This window comes from Phasianus colchicus, chromosome 6 (assembly GCF_987193195.1).
Source record: "Phasianus colchicus chromosome 6, bPhaCol1.hap1.1, whole genome shotgun sequence".
Lineage (NCBI taxonomy): Eukaryota > Metazoa > Chordata > Aves > Galliformes > Phasianidae > Phasianus > Phasianus colchicus.
Window position 1 is genome coordinate 47,740,818 of NC_143441.1, and position 15,405 is coordinate 47,756,222.

General features: G+C 43.8%; 1 protein-coding gene across 1 annotated transcript in view; it reads left to right on the forward strand.

Moving 5' to 3' along the window:
* The window catches only part of ACVR2B (activin A receptor type 2B), a 94,402-nt gene that overhangs the window by 58,394 nt on the left and 20,603 nt on the right, over positions 1 to 15,405 (forward strand). Inside the window, exon 2 of the mRNA XM_031607790.2 lies at positions 12,316 to 12,523. Coding sequence (XP_031463650.1) covers positions 12,316 to 12,523 — 208 coding nt within the window. The remainder of the gene's footprint in view (positions 1 to 12,315; positions 12,524 to 15,405) is intronic.

The window sequence follows — 15,405 nt, forward strand, 5'->3', positions numbered from 1 at the left end:
TGAGAAGTCTGATGGATACCCATGAGAAATGACCGCACGTGTCAAGGGGCTGACACTCTCCCATGGCACTATCTTTCCTCTGACCTTAAAAAGAAAGATATGGAAAGATGCAGAGCTCTCCATATGCTGCAGTGCCTTGAGCTGCTTGCTTGGGTCAGATGCATTCACCTGCTTGTCCATGTGAAACAGATGCACAGTGCTGCACTCTGAAAAGTTATCTAATGCTTTGTTTGCTCTTCTTGGGTAGCTGCAGCGCATTACCAAAGTTCACAAAAATTGGCTGAAAAACCATATGTTCAAACCTAGTAACTGACTGCTGTTATTGCTCAACTGGCTGTTGTTGCAGGGGAACTTTTGACGTTTCCTTGGAATTTTATTTTATTTTTTTTTTAATTTAGAGAAAATTGAATTTATTGACGTTGTGTCTTCCATTTCTTCTCCCTCTGAGTGCACAGCAATGTCTCGTACTGTATCTCTGTATTAGAGAAGTGGGAATATTTTGCATGTCTGTGTCCCTGGGTGTGTGTGAGCTTGGGGAGGCAGTGAGGTGTTCAGGGTTGGAGTTCTCTCATCCACATGTGGCTGCCAGACCTGTGTGTACATACTCCTGCAGGCTCCTTTCCCATTCATGAGAAATCAATGAGTGATGATTGCATTTTGCTGATGATGCTGTTAAGGAGAAAGGAAAGGATTGAGCTGCACCCTAATATGAACATCTTGCACGTTCTGGAGGGAGTATTTGAATGATTTTTGCAGTATAGTTTAAACAGGGAGGAATTGGCCCTTGGTTCCCCTCGTATTGAATTCTGGAGAATTGAGAGGGAAAGAAATGTCAAATATCTTCAAGTTTTGAAATAGTTTGCCTTGTTAAGGCGTGACCTCCTCTCTGACAGCAGGAAAGGTCTTTCCACTGACTATTCAGTTTAGAGGGAAGATTTGTGTGTAAAACGGTAGTTTGGAAATTGAGCCACATCTTATGTAGTGCTTCACAGATTGATGCCAGTTGATTTATATACAGGTAAACCGAGGCATGGCATGTCAGGAAGATGGCTTAGGGCATGTCAGGAAGATGCTTTGTGTTGGAACTAGGCAGCAGAGCAGTGCCAGTGAAGCTGAACGTAAGGTGAATCACAAGAGACGAAACCTTGTTGTCACTACAGCAGTTGTACAGTCAAGACTGCCAACCTTATTTTGTCATTTTCCTCTCAGACACCCAGCTATCTGTACCACCGGGGTTCTCATTGCATTTCCAGTGCTAAACCCTTCCAAATACTCATGGTATTCTTCTAAGTGCCCAGACAAGACCACCTCCATTTCCTTTTTCTCATATGTCATCATCTGAATACGTAGGGGCAGCTTCAGAGATAGGGATCGTGGAGGCTCCAAAACCTACCTGTGGTTTGGAAGTCATCTGGGAGTGCACTGCTGCATTGTCATTTAATGTAATATTGGGGCTTAGTCACCTTGGGAAGGGGCAACCCGGGGAAAGACATCTCCAGTTTCCAGGGTGGAGCTGTAGAGCTCACATCATCCAGAAAGCTTGGATGCATGGAAGGTAAATGCTCCTTCTTCCATGCCATGTGTCCACTGTGATCCAAAGGGTTGGAACTAGTTTCAGTCTTTCTTATGGCTTGAAAACACTGTAAAACAACTGGGAAGGAGAGTAACTGTCTGGGGGTACACAGTTATTTTATTGCTTTCTGCCTCTGGAACAGGCAGAGTTTCAGCTCTCCAGGACAACCCTGCTCAGAAATAGATTTATTTCAGAGTGAAATCCAGATGTTGGTGAGTGTGTATAATCGAGATAAAAGCTAATAAGGTGATTTAATTTTTTTTTTTCTCTTCACATAATAACTCTTCAGCATTTCTTGTATAACTTGTCTTTGGAGAATCTGAAGTTATCCAGCCGTTTTCTTCTGTGCCTTTCGTTATTGTAACAGAAACAATCAGTGGAAATTGCATGATGCTATTGGATTGTGCTACATTCCTTCCTCAGGTCATTTGATGGTTGCTTTTTTTTAATAGACACAAAGGAGAAAGGTACATTTCTGTAAACACGAGACAAGTCTTAGATGTGCTGTAGTCACTCGGGAGATACTCCATTGTAAAAGAGGCTTTTGAAACTGCTCATGTGGGATTTGCCATTAGGAGTATAAAGACTGGAGAAACAGGACTTCTAATTCAGCTGACAACTGGCTTCTCATCCTGTGAAGAATTTTAGGAATGTCTTTACTTCCTTTTGGAGGGCTTAAGGCTAGTGTGTGATTGCTAAGGCTAGAGAGTCACTTTTCTTCCTGCCTCCCTTTTCTTTCTCACTAGGCTCAGCCTTCTCCTTCTTCACTTGAAGCCTGTTAACTCTTCAAATACCAGTGCACTCTGGAAAAGAGGCTTTCAAAAGACAGTGCATTTGTGTTCTGTTTGTTTATTTGTTTTGCTTCGGGTTTATTCATTTTATTTATTTTATTTCATTTTGCAAAACCTGAATGATGTGAACGTTTAGGATGTAAGATATCGTTTGCTTCAAGGAGCTGTCAAGTGTTTTCATACATACTTTTGTGGATTGAACTGAGGAAATTCTGATTGGGATGTGGTAATGGATTGCTTGTCCTTCATCCTTGTAACACCAGCTATAAATTGAGCTATTGCTTGTGTCATGTTTTTACCCTTTGAGCTAACGTGTAGGAGGTCATTGGAGCACTGCTGATTGCTCACGCACTGGTGGTTGCAGGTTGGACCAGCACCTAAAACTCTAGAACGTAAGTATGAATACAGGAATTTAGTTGTACTATATGTCTTATGAGAATGCTCTTTGCCCCAAAGAGCTTCAATACCCATCAAAGCACTGACCACACAAATCCAAGCAGGCTGAGGGAGATGTGGGCTTAGCTGCGACCCGTGGCTCTGCATAAAGATCCTCTGCGTGATCCTGCAGCATTTCTTCTTTCTGATGCCCTTTGTGGCTCTGAAGGAGAAGTTGGGGTTCATCTTAGGAATAAAGTGGAGACTTCAGGTGAGATCAACCTACCAGTATTCATCATCAGAGTAGAATAGAGGCCAGATGTTATGCACTGGAAAGGGAGAGACCTGGTAAGACTTTTACTCTGCCGTTCCCTGCCCTTCACTGGGTGCTAAGGAGAAGCTAAATACCAGAAAAGCCAAGGAGCAGCAGGAAGGCAACCTTAGATACCTGATTTCTAGATAAATCATAGAATGGCTTAGGTGGAAGGGAACTTAAGGATCATTCATTTCCAACTCTCCTGCAGTGGGCAGCCAGCTCAGGCTGCCCAGGACCCCATCCAACCTGACCTTGAATGCCTCCAGGGATGGGGCATCCACAACTAATCTGGGCAGCAGTGCCAGTGCCTCACCACCCTAAAAAGAATCGAGTGACAAAGAGTTATGAAATTAATTATTTCATGAATTCAACACTCGCTCATGTCATCTGCTGACAAAGTGAGTCATCTCTACAGTGCATCTGGATTTTGGTTGGTGATGGAGCTTAAAACTGATTTTGAACTCTGTCCTGGCAGCTTAGAAAGATTGTACTATTTTATTTTCTTTCTTCTTCCATCCTGCTGAGAAAACTGTCCAGCTCCAAGCTTTTGATTATTCAAGTGGAAGACGGTGACAAGAAGACAAACAAACATCATTTAGTTCTTGGGGGCATGCTTTCCTGATGCCTGACCTTTTGGACTTCCTAGATCATCTTGTCCATTTACATGCATTACAGTTTTTCCAATTACCAGTGAATTAAATTTGGAATTGTGGTATTTGGAAATGTCAAGCAGAATCAATAGAAAAGCACTTGGGGCCCAATCTTAGTAGACTCAGCACATTTTAAAGCATATTTGAAATGTCCCTGCTGCTAAATCTCAGAGGGCCACATGTAGATTGTGAATCGAGGTGCTGCTGTTTGGGTACCAAAATTCTTAGCAGGTCTGATGTTCCACTATTATATTAGGTGTATGTGGTGTGTTAGACACAGCAGCCCCTGTCTGGATGAGGCCTTAGAAATAAGGAGCTCCAAAAAAGCATTTCCATAGGTGACAGCACTCTCAGATGTTTGGTCTCATTTTGGGTAGTCCCGTGTGGAGCCAGGAGTTGAACTCAGTGATCCTTATGGGTCCATTCCAACTCAGCATATTCTGTGATTCTATTAATCTGAGGGAGGATGAAGATGGTGGGATGGAGCAGGCACGTGTGAAACGGCTTGGAAAGTGGTTATTGTGGTTATTGCTGATGTCTCTGTGCTCCACAAGGAGATGCTCCCATATCCTCATCCCTTTGCCTTGAAGGAAATGGCTTTGAGCAGGGCTTGCTTTGAAAGCTTTTCAAAACTTCAGTGTGTGTGGGGAGCAAATATTTATGAACATACATGATTTCACTTCCTTCTCCCATGCTCTTTCGAGACCTCATGCTGTCTCCCCAGGAACATGGAAGAGAACAAATGATTATGTTTTAAATGTCATTTCAGAATTTACTGCATATTTGACTTAGTGATTTGTGCATCTGGCCAAAATCTTTGCAGGAGTATAGTTGGAAATATCTTTATCTTGTCAGTGAAAGTCTAATATTTTCTCACATAGCCTGAAAATTTTGAGGGCTGAGACAATGTTTTCAATAGGTTATTTGCACAATGCATAGCCCATAAGGGTCCTTTTTCATGCCAGAGAGCAGTTGTCACTATCCAAAGCCAAATAAACGGGCTGCTTAATGCACAAATTAATGCATTAACGCTTAATGTACAAATCTATGGGGAAAAAATACCCAAAAAACAATGTGCTTGTTCAAAATGTCATGGTCTGGAGGGGAAAATTGGACTAACCCTTATGGAAATCCTATCGGGAGCGAAGAATTTCCTTGGTTGTGGTTGTATGGAGGAAGCAAGGAGGTGTCTCCTAATGAGCAGGGTCAGTGTAGGAATGGTCAGCATTCACCAGGTAGGATTTGTGGTGAGGATCTTGCATACATGTTTGCTTTGGGGTGGTGACATGCTGGGGACAAGTGGCTCCGTACCTGGTCATGCCCAGCAGGGACTTGGGGTCAGTTTTGATGCAAAGCTTTGTGTTGATGATGATGATGTTGATTAAGACTGGCTTCATTTTCATGAATGATGGAGCTGTAGGCGTCCCTGTTGATTGCAGGGGAGTTGACTTACACGGCCTTTAAGGATCCCTTCCAACTCAAGTGATTCTGTGATTTTGTTTTTATCTTCTCGGGCATAGCAGAGTAATGTGTGCATGTCAATATATATATACATATATATATATATATTTTTTTTTAAGGGCCTTTTTTATATATTGTTACTAATCCAATTTGAGCACTGCTGCCCAAATTACCTCATTTGTGACCCAGAGTGCATTTAAACATGAAATGCAGAAACACCATGGCATTAAATGCTTCTGATTGATCTCCCTGATGGCTTTATTAAAGAACTAAAACATTTTTGGGGAGACAAATACAGTTAGCAATGCAAAGGGAGTAATCTAATTACGTTTTGGCTTTGTCCTTAACTGAAATGATACAAAATAGGATTTTTCTAGTGGCTAACTAAAATATCTATTCTTTAGATAAAATATAAGAATGACCAGCTATGTTCAAGTAAAAAAAAAATACACTACTTCCAAACATTGATTAACTGCTGGCAATCTTTCTGTCCTGCTGCATGCCAGCCCTGCCTCTGGCCTGGCCAAACCTCCTTGGATCCCTTTTGGCCAGAGAAATGATTTACAAAACCTTTTTCTGAGCAATCGTCCCCTTTGGGCCAAGAGATTAATCTCATCATCTGCACACGTGTGTGTGCATGCTCCTTATCTCAGAGAACTGAGTCACACTCACCTCGCTCAGTTCCATCCCTATGCAAGAACCTGTGTGGTGCTGTGGGCTTGTGTAGAGCTGGGCTCTGTGTGTCCTTCTCCAGATCCTTTTTCTATCCATCCTCTTCAATCTAAAGTACCAGGGAAACTATTCAGAAGAATTAAATATTTACTGCATTCTTTCCCTCAGTTGGTGGTAATGATGTGGCTTCTATCATAGAATCACAGAATCTCCAAAGTTGGAAAAGGCATACAAGACCATCCAAGTCCAACCGTCCTCCCATCACCAATAGTTCTTACTAAATCATGTCCCTCAACATAACCTCTATACATTCCTTGAACATTTCCAGGGTTGGTGACTCCACCACCTCCCTATGTTTCACAGTGCTAGCAGTTTGGGGGAAAATTGCAATAAAGACCTAATTCTTTGAAATAATTTCCTTGTTATCTTTTAACCGACTTAAGCCCAAGTTAAAAAAGAGATATATGGGAAGGGGATGCTACACAGATGTCCGTGGAAGCTGTGAAGTGTGAGTCATGGTGTGAATATAGAAGCCCTGAGCTGTCATCCCTGGTGAGCAGGGAGGATGTATTTCTTAATATTAAAGTTCCTTTTTTAATTTTAAAAGAAAATGACTTAAATCCTCTTGTCCTTTTGAGACTGGTTGTCAATGGCATCATTGCAGGTTACCATGGCAATAGATGCTGAGATAATAGATTAACAACCATTGATTGACTAGAAAACTCCAAGCTCTTTTATCGTGGGATATGCCAAATCTATTGACAGAAAACAGAATTCAAAGTAATATCCTCCCTTGGCGTGATGTTCTCAGTGCTTCATGGACTGGTTTTACCTGATTGGGCTTAAAAGCCAGAACATTTTGGAAAAAGTTGTGTTTTTTTTTTTTAACCAGGATATTTAATTAGCCGAGGGGCTGCCCTTTCCTGCCCTAGAGGATCTCCCACACCCATGTGGCCAGAAGAGTTGAGCCTGAGGTTTGTGTCTGAGTGTCCACAGTGATGTGGATGGGCTGCCAGCCCAAAGGTGCAGTGAGGTTTTGGCCGGAGCAGCTCATTTCTGGTACGTGGGGCTGTGCTGCTTCGAAGCTTTGTGAAAGAGCCAGGGTTATAAGCAGTGAGTTTTTAAATCCTCATGCGCAGTTATGTACTTAACCACAGATGTCATCGCTGGTTTGATGCCTTGCCTAAAAACGTAGTTAGGCTTATTATTTAAGTACAGCAGGAATGAAATCATTGTGCTGAGGGAATAAGTGCTGGAGCAACACGTACTAATTGTGGATTCATTATAGGCTCTGCAGAGATACAACTGGGTGGTCTCTCTAGAGCAGCGTTTCCCAAACTTTCCCAGTTGCGAGCCTTCCTCTGGCTTGATTTTGTGATCTGAAATGCTATCAACAACAACTTGAATCTCTTTAAGCTGCAGTCTTGCATGTAACTTTTGGATCAGTGGGGTGGGACGAGCTGAGCATCCCTGCAGGCGTGTGGCTGGCGGGTGCTGCTTGGCCAGGTGAGCACCAGCTGCCTTTCCTTCCCCAGCCCATCCGAACGCTGCTGTGGTTTGAGGGATAGTTCTTGAAAACAAAACCAAACCTCAAACAAAGGGCCCGACTTTCATAATCACACATGCAAGAATGCATCTGCAGTTGCTTAATTGCTACATGCAATTACCCTCCAAATTAGAGGGCAATTACCCCAATTCAGTGTACAATCTCTGTCATTTTATATTATAAAATTACATGTACAAATAGCTATATAGGGACATAACCAAGTGTTTGCAAATAACTTCAGTTGCATACACAGTTTTGTGTATAAAGCCCGGTGGTTTTGACAGTTAGGCAAACAGGCTGTCTGGGAAATCACTCCGTGTTTATGCAGACTATTTTGACACATCCCATCTTCTCGTATATACTTTCATTTTAGTTTTTAAAAAGGGGACAGGCAGAGATAAAGAGCTGAGATTTATAGCAGCCTTCAGCCTTGGGGAAGATATTCCCTGCGTATCTAATTATGAGCTAGGAGCTCAGCAACTGCTAACACCTAGACCCAGAGCTGCTACCTTGGATCCTGGCTATAATTTAGCAGATGTCGGATAATGACACAGCCCCGCTGATCTGTTGGCAGCTCCATGTTAGGAGAGCAGAGTTTGAGTCTCGGATCAACAGCAAAGTCCCAAGGCTGGAGTCCTGTGGTTCAGGAGGACCCTTTTTAATGAGCTTCCTCTGTGCTTGCAGCTCCCAGGTGCAGGAGTGGTTGCACAGTGCTTCGGTGCTCTTCCCATCATTATCTGCCTTGATGGGTGCTGGTCTTACTCAGAAAAACCCTTGTGATGCTGCACTCTTTTGTAGCAGACTTGGACCCAAGGGAACCAACCTCACAACAGCTTCTCGGAGCTGAGTGCAAGAAGTTGGTGGTGGGTGGCTTCCCTCTGTCATCGTAGTGTTGGGATGCTGAGTGTTGTTTTGGTTTGGTGGTACATCATCATCCCCACTCCGCAGCATCCCTAAAGCTCCTCCTTCATGCAATGGGATGTCAGAAGCACAGCTGCTATAGTGAAGCCTTCTTTGATTTCAAGAAGGATTTAGAATCATAGAATATCCTGAATTGGAAGGGACCCATAAAGATCAAGTCCAGCTTCTGACTCCACACAGGATCACAAAGAAATCAGATTACTTGAGACTTTATTCTTGAAATGAGTGAGTCATGGGATTAGAACCAGTTGTTGCTGCTGTGCATGAAGGGATGCCCAGTCTGCTCCAAGCCAACCCTTGTTGCATTTATTCCTTAGATATGTGTGAGTGGAAGGACAAAAGTGCTTCCCATGCCCATTTTGGGGCAATCCCATCCAATTCTTCTTGCAGACTTCATGTGGCTCTGCTGTAATGGGCACACATGTCCCTGTGACCCAGTGAGGGAAGAAGAGGCAAGCAGAGCCCTGCTCTTTCCTTCTGAGGCCATTTGAGCACAAGCAGAAGGGTTTCCTGCAGCTCTGGGCACCCAGCAGACTGGGGATGCTCACCAAAAGATGCGCTAAAAATACTGGAAAGCGGGTAGGAAACACACAGGCTCTTTGAGTGTCTCCTGAAGGCAAGCATCCTTGGGAGTGGTGGTGAGGAAAACAGACATGTACTAGTCATCCAAAACTTTGTGCTTGCTTTTGTTCAACTTTGATAGTGGGAAAAAAACTGTGAAAGGCCGTTTTCTTGGCGCGGTTGCTGTTTGCAGAGTTGGGTTTTTGTGTGTTTGCAAGCAGATCTTACTCTTAATCTGAAACTTGTTCCAGAAAAGACAACTGTCTTGGGGGAAGGGAGCCTGGGCTGAGCTCAGGATTTAGCAGGCTGAAATTTCTCTTTTCAAAGCACAGTGGAAACCTCAATTCTCCCCGCAGCTTTGTGCATTGCATCAGCCCTCATCTCAGGTGAAGAAAGCAGAGGCTGCCTAATATTGCTCGAGGTTACAGACGGAGGTAGCTGAGCCGGGATTAGGTTTTGGGGCTGCTTCCCAGGCAAACGGTTCATTAAATCCCCTCCTTTCTGAGAGATTTGGTTGGGAGAGGGAGAGGAAATTTCCATCTAGTGCTGAAGCAGGATTTGGTTTGGGCTGATGGAAATGATATTAGAAAATGTGCTTCGAGGAATGAACCAGAAGGTGATAGTGAGTGTTAGCTATCAGCTGGAAGCCATGTTAAGTATTACAATGAAGCTAAGATATTTACTTATTCCTTTATAAATAAAAAGATACCACCTCCTCATGCATACAAGACAATGCTCCCTTGCTTTCCTGCTGATTTGACTCTTATTTAGCAAAAACCCCTAATGTGCCCTAACAAAGCATGGTGTAAGTATCAGCAGAACAAATATCAAGGCTTTAACAAGGAGTGTCAATATTGACACTGTTCCGTGTTGAGGGATATTGGTAGGTTGTTTTTATTATAGTAAGCAACTTGTCAGAGGAAAACTCAGATGGAGCTTTGCGAGCGCCGATAAAACCTGCAGGTGCTATTGAAATTGAGCTCTTGTTCGTGTGTGCTTTGAATATAATTTCCAGTTTCTGAAACCAGCTTTATGACTTGCTCCTACCCCTCCTCCCTTCCAGTCTCTCCCACGATGCAGATGAAACATTCTTCCTGAAAAAGAGTTATTGAGGAATCAAACACCTCTTCAAAAGGCAAAAAGATCTTTCTAGTCTGATGTCTTTGCTTCATACCATAAGCTACCCATCGCTGAGGCCTGGTGTTGGCACCCAGAGCGGGTTGGGCACATCACCCCCAGCCCGTGCAGTAACTGTGATGGCAGTTCTTGTGATGCTCCTGCTCTGTGCTGGGCCATCTTTCCTTAAGTGACAGGACATGAGAAAAGGGCTCCAAGTTGCACCAAGGGAGGTTTAGATTGGATATCAGGAAGAATTTTGTCATGGAGAACGTGAGCAGGCATTGGAACGGGCTGCCCAGGGAGGAGGTGGCGTCTCCATCCCAGGGGGTATTTAAGAGGTGTGTGGACTTGGTGCTAAGGGACATAGTTAAGTGGTGGGACTCGATATCTAAGGTTGGTGGTTGGATTTGATAGTCTTGAAGGTCTTTTCAACTTAAAGGATCCTGTGATTCCATGATGCGCACTCTTTACTGGCTGCCTCTTGAGAGCTAAAAACTGGTGCAGTAGATGGGATTGCATACAATACCTTGATTCTTTAGCTTAAATGCCATCTCCTAGGGCTTTACACACTTCTGATCCCTGCAAAATTGAAAGCTGATTTTGGGAATTTGGGAGTTTGGAGATGTAGCAGCTTGAGAAGGTACAGACAGGTCAGGCTTCCTCCCTGTTTACTTGGAACAAGTCCTTTAGTCCTCATGCTTCAGCTCTTGGGATTAGAGTAGTGCTTCTTTCTCTGGCTGGGTGTTGTGAGTATACTTAAGTTGGTGGTAGATGAGCATTCAGATAGGGCAGCTGATGCTACAAGGAGCCAGGAGCTGGTGCCCAGACCTAGGCTTTGTTCTATCTGCTGGCTGTAAGCCACTCATTGCTTAGTGTTTCCTGAAGGCCAAACTGAGTCATCTTTTAGAGACCTTTCAGAAGTGCCTTATTTGCTGTGTTTAGCAGTAATCACAGACAAGTTTGCATTTAGATTGTCCACACGTGGCCCTGGCTGCTTTAATCTCAACATTAAACCTTGCATACCTTTGGAGAAAGCAGAGTCAAGAAAGTACTACAAAATGATCTTGCCAGTAAAGTAGTTCTGTGTTTTGCAGAGGTCTGGCTTTTCTGAGGGCTCAGCACTTTCATTTTGCCATCCTGATGAAGCCACTCAAGCTTTTTACCCACTCAACACATTCCATTGAGATACCTATGTTTTCTGTGACTGCAATCCATCAATATAATGGCCAGGTCTGACCTCGCTTTGGGTTGTGCGATCCCAAGGAGAGATGGCTGCAGGGCATCTCAGGATTCGCAAAATCATGAGCTTCCTGTTTCAGAGTATCCTGTTCCAACTCATGTGTTTGGTTCCCTTCTTTTCATTTTAAACAAATCATCAAAATGTCACAGAGCAGAGTATTTCCAAATGAAGAGAGAATTTCTAAGACTTAAGACAAAATATTTCACATGGAGATACCAGTGTTCCCTTGCTTGATACCTTTTTCAAGCTGATAAATCCTATAGTTGTGTTTTTGCTGTGCAGTCTGGTGGCCATGAAGGAATTCCTTCACCTGGGGGACCTGAAGAACTTCTTGGTACAAAGCTAGTAGGAGGAAAAGGTTATGGAGAATCCCTGATTTGTGGTGGCCAAAGGTCCATTTGGTATAGCTGCAGTTGTTCAGGGAATAGAGTTGCTTTTGCTTAAGATGCTGCTTGGGTAGAAAGGGGCACGAGCCATGGCAACCACAACTTAAAATGTGGCATTTAGCAGCGCCTTACCAAAATAAGCTTAAAACAGGATCTAAGTGAGGAATAAGCATTGGTCTGGCTCTCATCTGCAGGTTGAATATTATCTATTCCCAGTTACGTCCTATCCGCATAATAAACTGTTTATTTTTAGACAGTGCTTCCTGAAATAGTGATGGAGAGGGAGTGTGTAACTGCATTGTGTGACAGCCCAGCAAGCAGCAAGCAGCACGCCGGGAGGTTGTTGTTCCTAAACAGGATTTCTGTGGTTAAAAACACCAGGTATGGGTTACCTTGTACCCTCCTGTGCTACAGTTGTGTGCGTTGCTTGGGCCAGAGGAGACCTGTGGGTCTCTGTTGGGCTCTTGGCTTCTCCACAGGGTCCTGGTGTGAACTAAGGCAAACCTGATCTCTGTTCTTCATATCCACTGGCAAAGGAAACCACGCTGTGCTGAAGCTTACGTCTGTGAGATGCGTATTTTATCCATGATAGAGAGCGATACTAACGCGTGCGTCACCCAAAGCCAAGCCCCATGGAGCTGTGCCTCCCTGAGATCTGTTAATGATGTTGCTTGAACGTACTTAGGCTTTGAATTTTGCTTCAGGACCAGGTCACGGGGAGGCAGAAACGAGGGAATGCATTTACTACAACGCCAACTGGGAGCTGGAGAAGACCAACCAGAGCGGCGTGGAGCGCTGCGAGGGGGAGAAGGACAAGCGGCTCCACTGCTACGCCTCCTGGAGAAACAACTCGGGATCCATCGAGCTGGTGAAGAAAGGCTGCTGGTTAGATGACTTCAACTGTTACGACAGGTAATAGCCTAACTGGTTTATCTGAATGCAGGTTTAATTGTTCCTCTAAGTGCAAAGGCTCATGGTTTTTGCATGGAGGAAAAGAAAGCGAGTCCAAGTCAATTGGCCCATTCATCCCCAGTAATTACCTCTGTTGCTAATGCAGCTCTCAAAATTGTCACGTTACTTTCTAAATAAAAGCTGCAAAATGCAGTTTTAGTTTTGTTGTGTTTTTCCTTTTTTTTTTTTTTCCTTTAGCAAGGCTTTGATAATTCTGGCGTGCTTTGAAAAACGTGTCCTGTACCATCAAATGAAGAGCAATATGTTCTTCCAAGAGCATTTGGCGATACAAAGGAAAACTTGGAATCATTTGGAGCTCTCTAGAAAAAAAAAAAAAAAGAAAGAAAAAAGAAAAAAAACACGGATATCTGGGGGTATTTAGAGGTTGAGATATTCTGGCATTTGTGATGTTGCAAAAAGTTTTGCTGTTTTTCGGCTGAGTTAAGAGACGAGCTGGGAGAAAGAGTGAGGCAGTGAAAGCAAAGCGCGTGTTTGTGTGTTGCTGCCTGTAGTGAGCTGAGAAGGAAAGAAGCTTTGTAGTGCGAGGGCTCCAGCCTCATTAAATAGCTGGGAGAATAAACCAGTCTTTTCTCGCTCCCCTTGATGCAGTTCTACAGAGGGGAAATAACTGCACTATAGAAAATGGCACTCTGAAGTTGTGCAGTTCAAAAGGACAATGCTTGGTGGTTCTGGGCTCAGGCAGGGGTTTCTGCTGAAAGAAAAACAAAACAACAAACACCAACCAAACAAAACCCAGCCCCATCAGTAAGGATTAATAGAACGTAACATTCAAAGGTTTACCTTTGATGTCACACCAATATAAGATGCTGTCACCTTTGTCCAGTCGCAGCATCCTTCCCAATCAATCAGTCACCGCTGCACATTCCGATTCCAAAAGTTTTAGGACATCAAATCTTAAGCCGTGGGGCTTAAGCTGAGACCAGCTTTGTCCAAAGGCTGGAAGCTTCCCTTAGTCATTGTGCACCAGCCCTGGTTCTGTGCCTGTTGGCTTGTCCTAGTAGTTCCTCCTCTTCCTTCTCTTATTAGCGCTGGGGTTACTTTCCCACCACACCTATTCCCTTGCCAGTTGTATGGTTGCGCTCTACATATAGTGAAATTTTTATTCTTTCCTGATAAATCAATCCTTCTTGGCCTATTAGTCATCTTAACGCCGATCCTTCTGAGAACAGAAGGTCACTCCAGTTCCCTACTTGCAAGCAGAAGTGTTTACTGTAAACAGATTTCTCCTTTCAGTGCCTGCTCTCGTACACAGTGACACTTGTATTGTCACTGAGTGTCTCTGCACGGGGATGTAGTGCTTCTTAATCTTTGTCATAACGTGTTGCTCTGTTACAATGGTGCAAAGTTTCCAGGGCTCCTCACCAGCCTTTTTGCAACTGCAGGGTTGAGCATCCATTATCCCACAGCCTGATTCTTCAAAGTCGCAGTTCAGGGCAGAGCAAAAAGATCTGAGAATTAGGAAACGGTGCGAGTGTTGAAAGCAGCATTTGAAATAAAGGTTAGCTTTAATTAAATAAAGGCTGTAAAAATTGAGTCTTTTTTTTTTTTTTTTTCCCTTGAGTGCCCTCTTCAGTCTTTCATGCAGGTAGCGTATCCCGAGATGGTAAAAATGGTTTAAAAGTTGATTTTTGCAGTCAGCAGTGCTGTTGTTGATGCTTTTTATCCAGAGTACCTCTGTGTGGGATGCTGAGCTCCTTGGGTGATGCTCATGGAGCTAACAGGACACGGCCCTGCCCTGTCTTCCCGTAGCTCTGCTGGGTTGAGTGCATCAGCAGCACTCGGCGTGATGTGCCAACTGCTCCATCTTTGGCACAGAAAGGTGACAAATGCAGGAACGCAACAGTTGAGATGCTGAGGGTGATGGCTCCTTCCTCTGCTGTCTATCTTGAGGTAACAAGAACGTGGCACGTGAGCGTTTAAGGCTATAGGGAGAAAGGACTGTTTAAAAATCAACCCTGCGCTGTTCGTTTATTTACACAGCAGAGGTTGTGCTCACATTTCCTTCAAGACCACATGAACTGCTCCAAAACGTGCACTCGCTACCATGGAATAATGTGTCTTTCTCTCCCACCATATCATTTTTAATATTTGCTAAGTATAACATGTCATACGTACCTGGATGGCTGCCCTGAGCACACACCAACTGGGATAATGAACTGCAGATGCGGAGCAGGCTGTTTTCATTCATTAGCTTGATTTCTGATCCAACAGATTTAGCGAAGGATGTCTTTGCTATTGAAGACTCTGATACTGATGCGGTGAAATCCAAAGGGCTTGTTATCTGATTTCAAGGGAAGAGCATCTGGAAGCGTTGCTTAACTTGCTGAAATATCTTTGTCCATTTGAATGACTCAAATAGCTGCTTTCTTCTTTGAAGGTGAAGCAGAAAAAGCCCTCCAAGCCCACCAAGTGCTTCCATGAGCCATTTTAGCTAACGCTGCTTTTTTTTCCCCCAAAAAAAGGTCCTGACAGAGACCCTGCGTGATGATTGGAGAGAGAGCCCTTTCCATTCTTCTCGTGGCATTATGTCAGCGATACCACAGAAAGGGAGGCTTGGCCTGGGTTCATAAATGAGTAATAATGTCAAACACATATGATTGTTTTGCTGCTTCCTCCGAGTGGTTGAAGGAAGGAAGTCATGCATATAATTTAGCTGGTCTTCAGGAAATAGTTTGATACAGCTCTCTGTGGAGGGAGCAAAATAACTAAAAGCAGAGGGCAACCTGGCAAAAAGTGATGGGGAAGGGAAGCGGGTATTTAAGAAGTAGAAAGAAATTACTGCCAGGGCACTGCAGAAATCACTGCATCGATCTGTGGGAGAG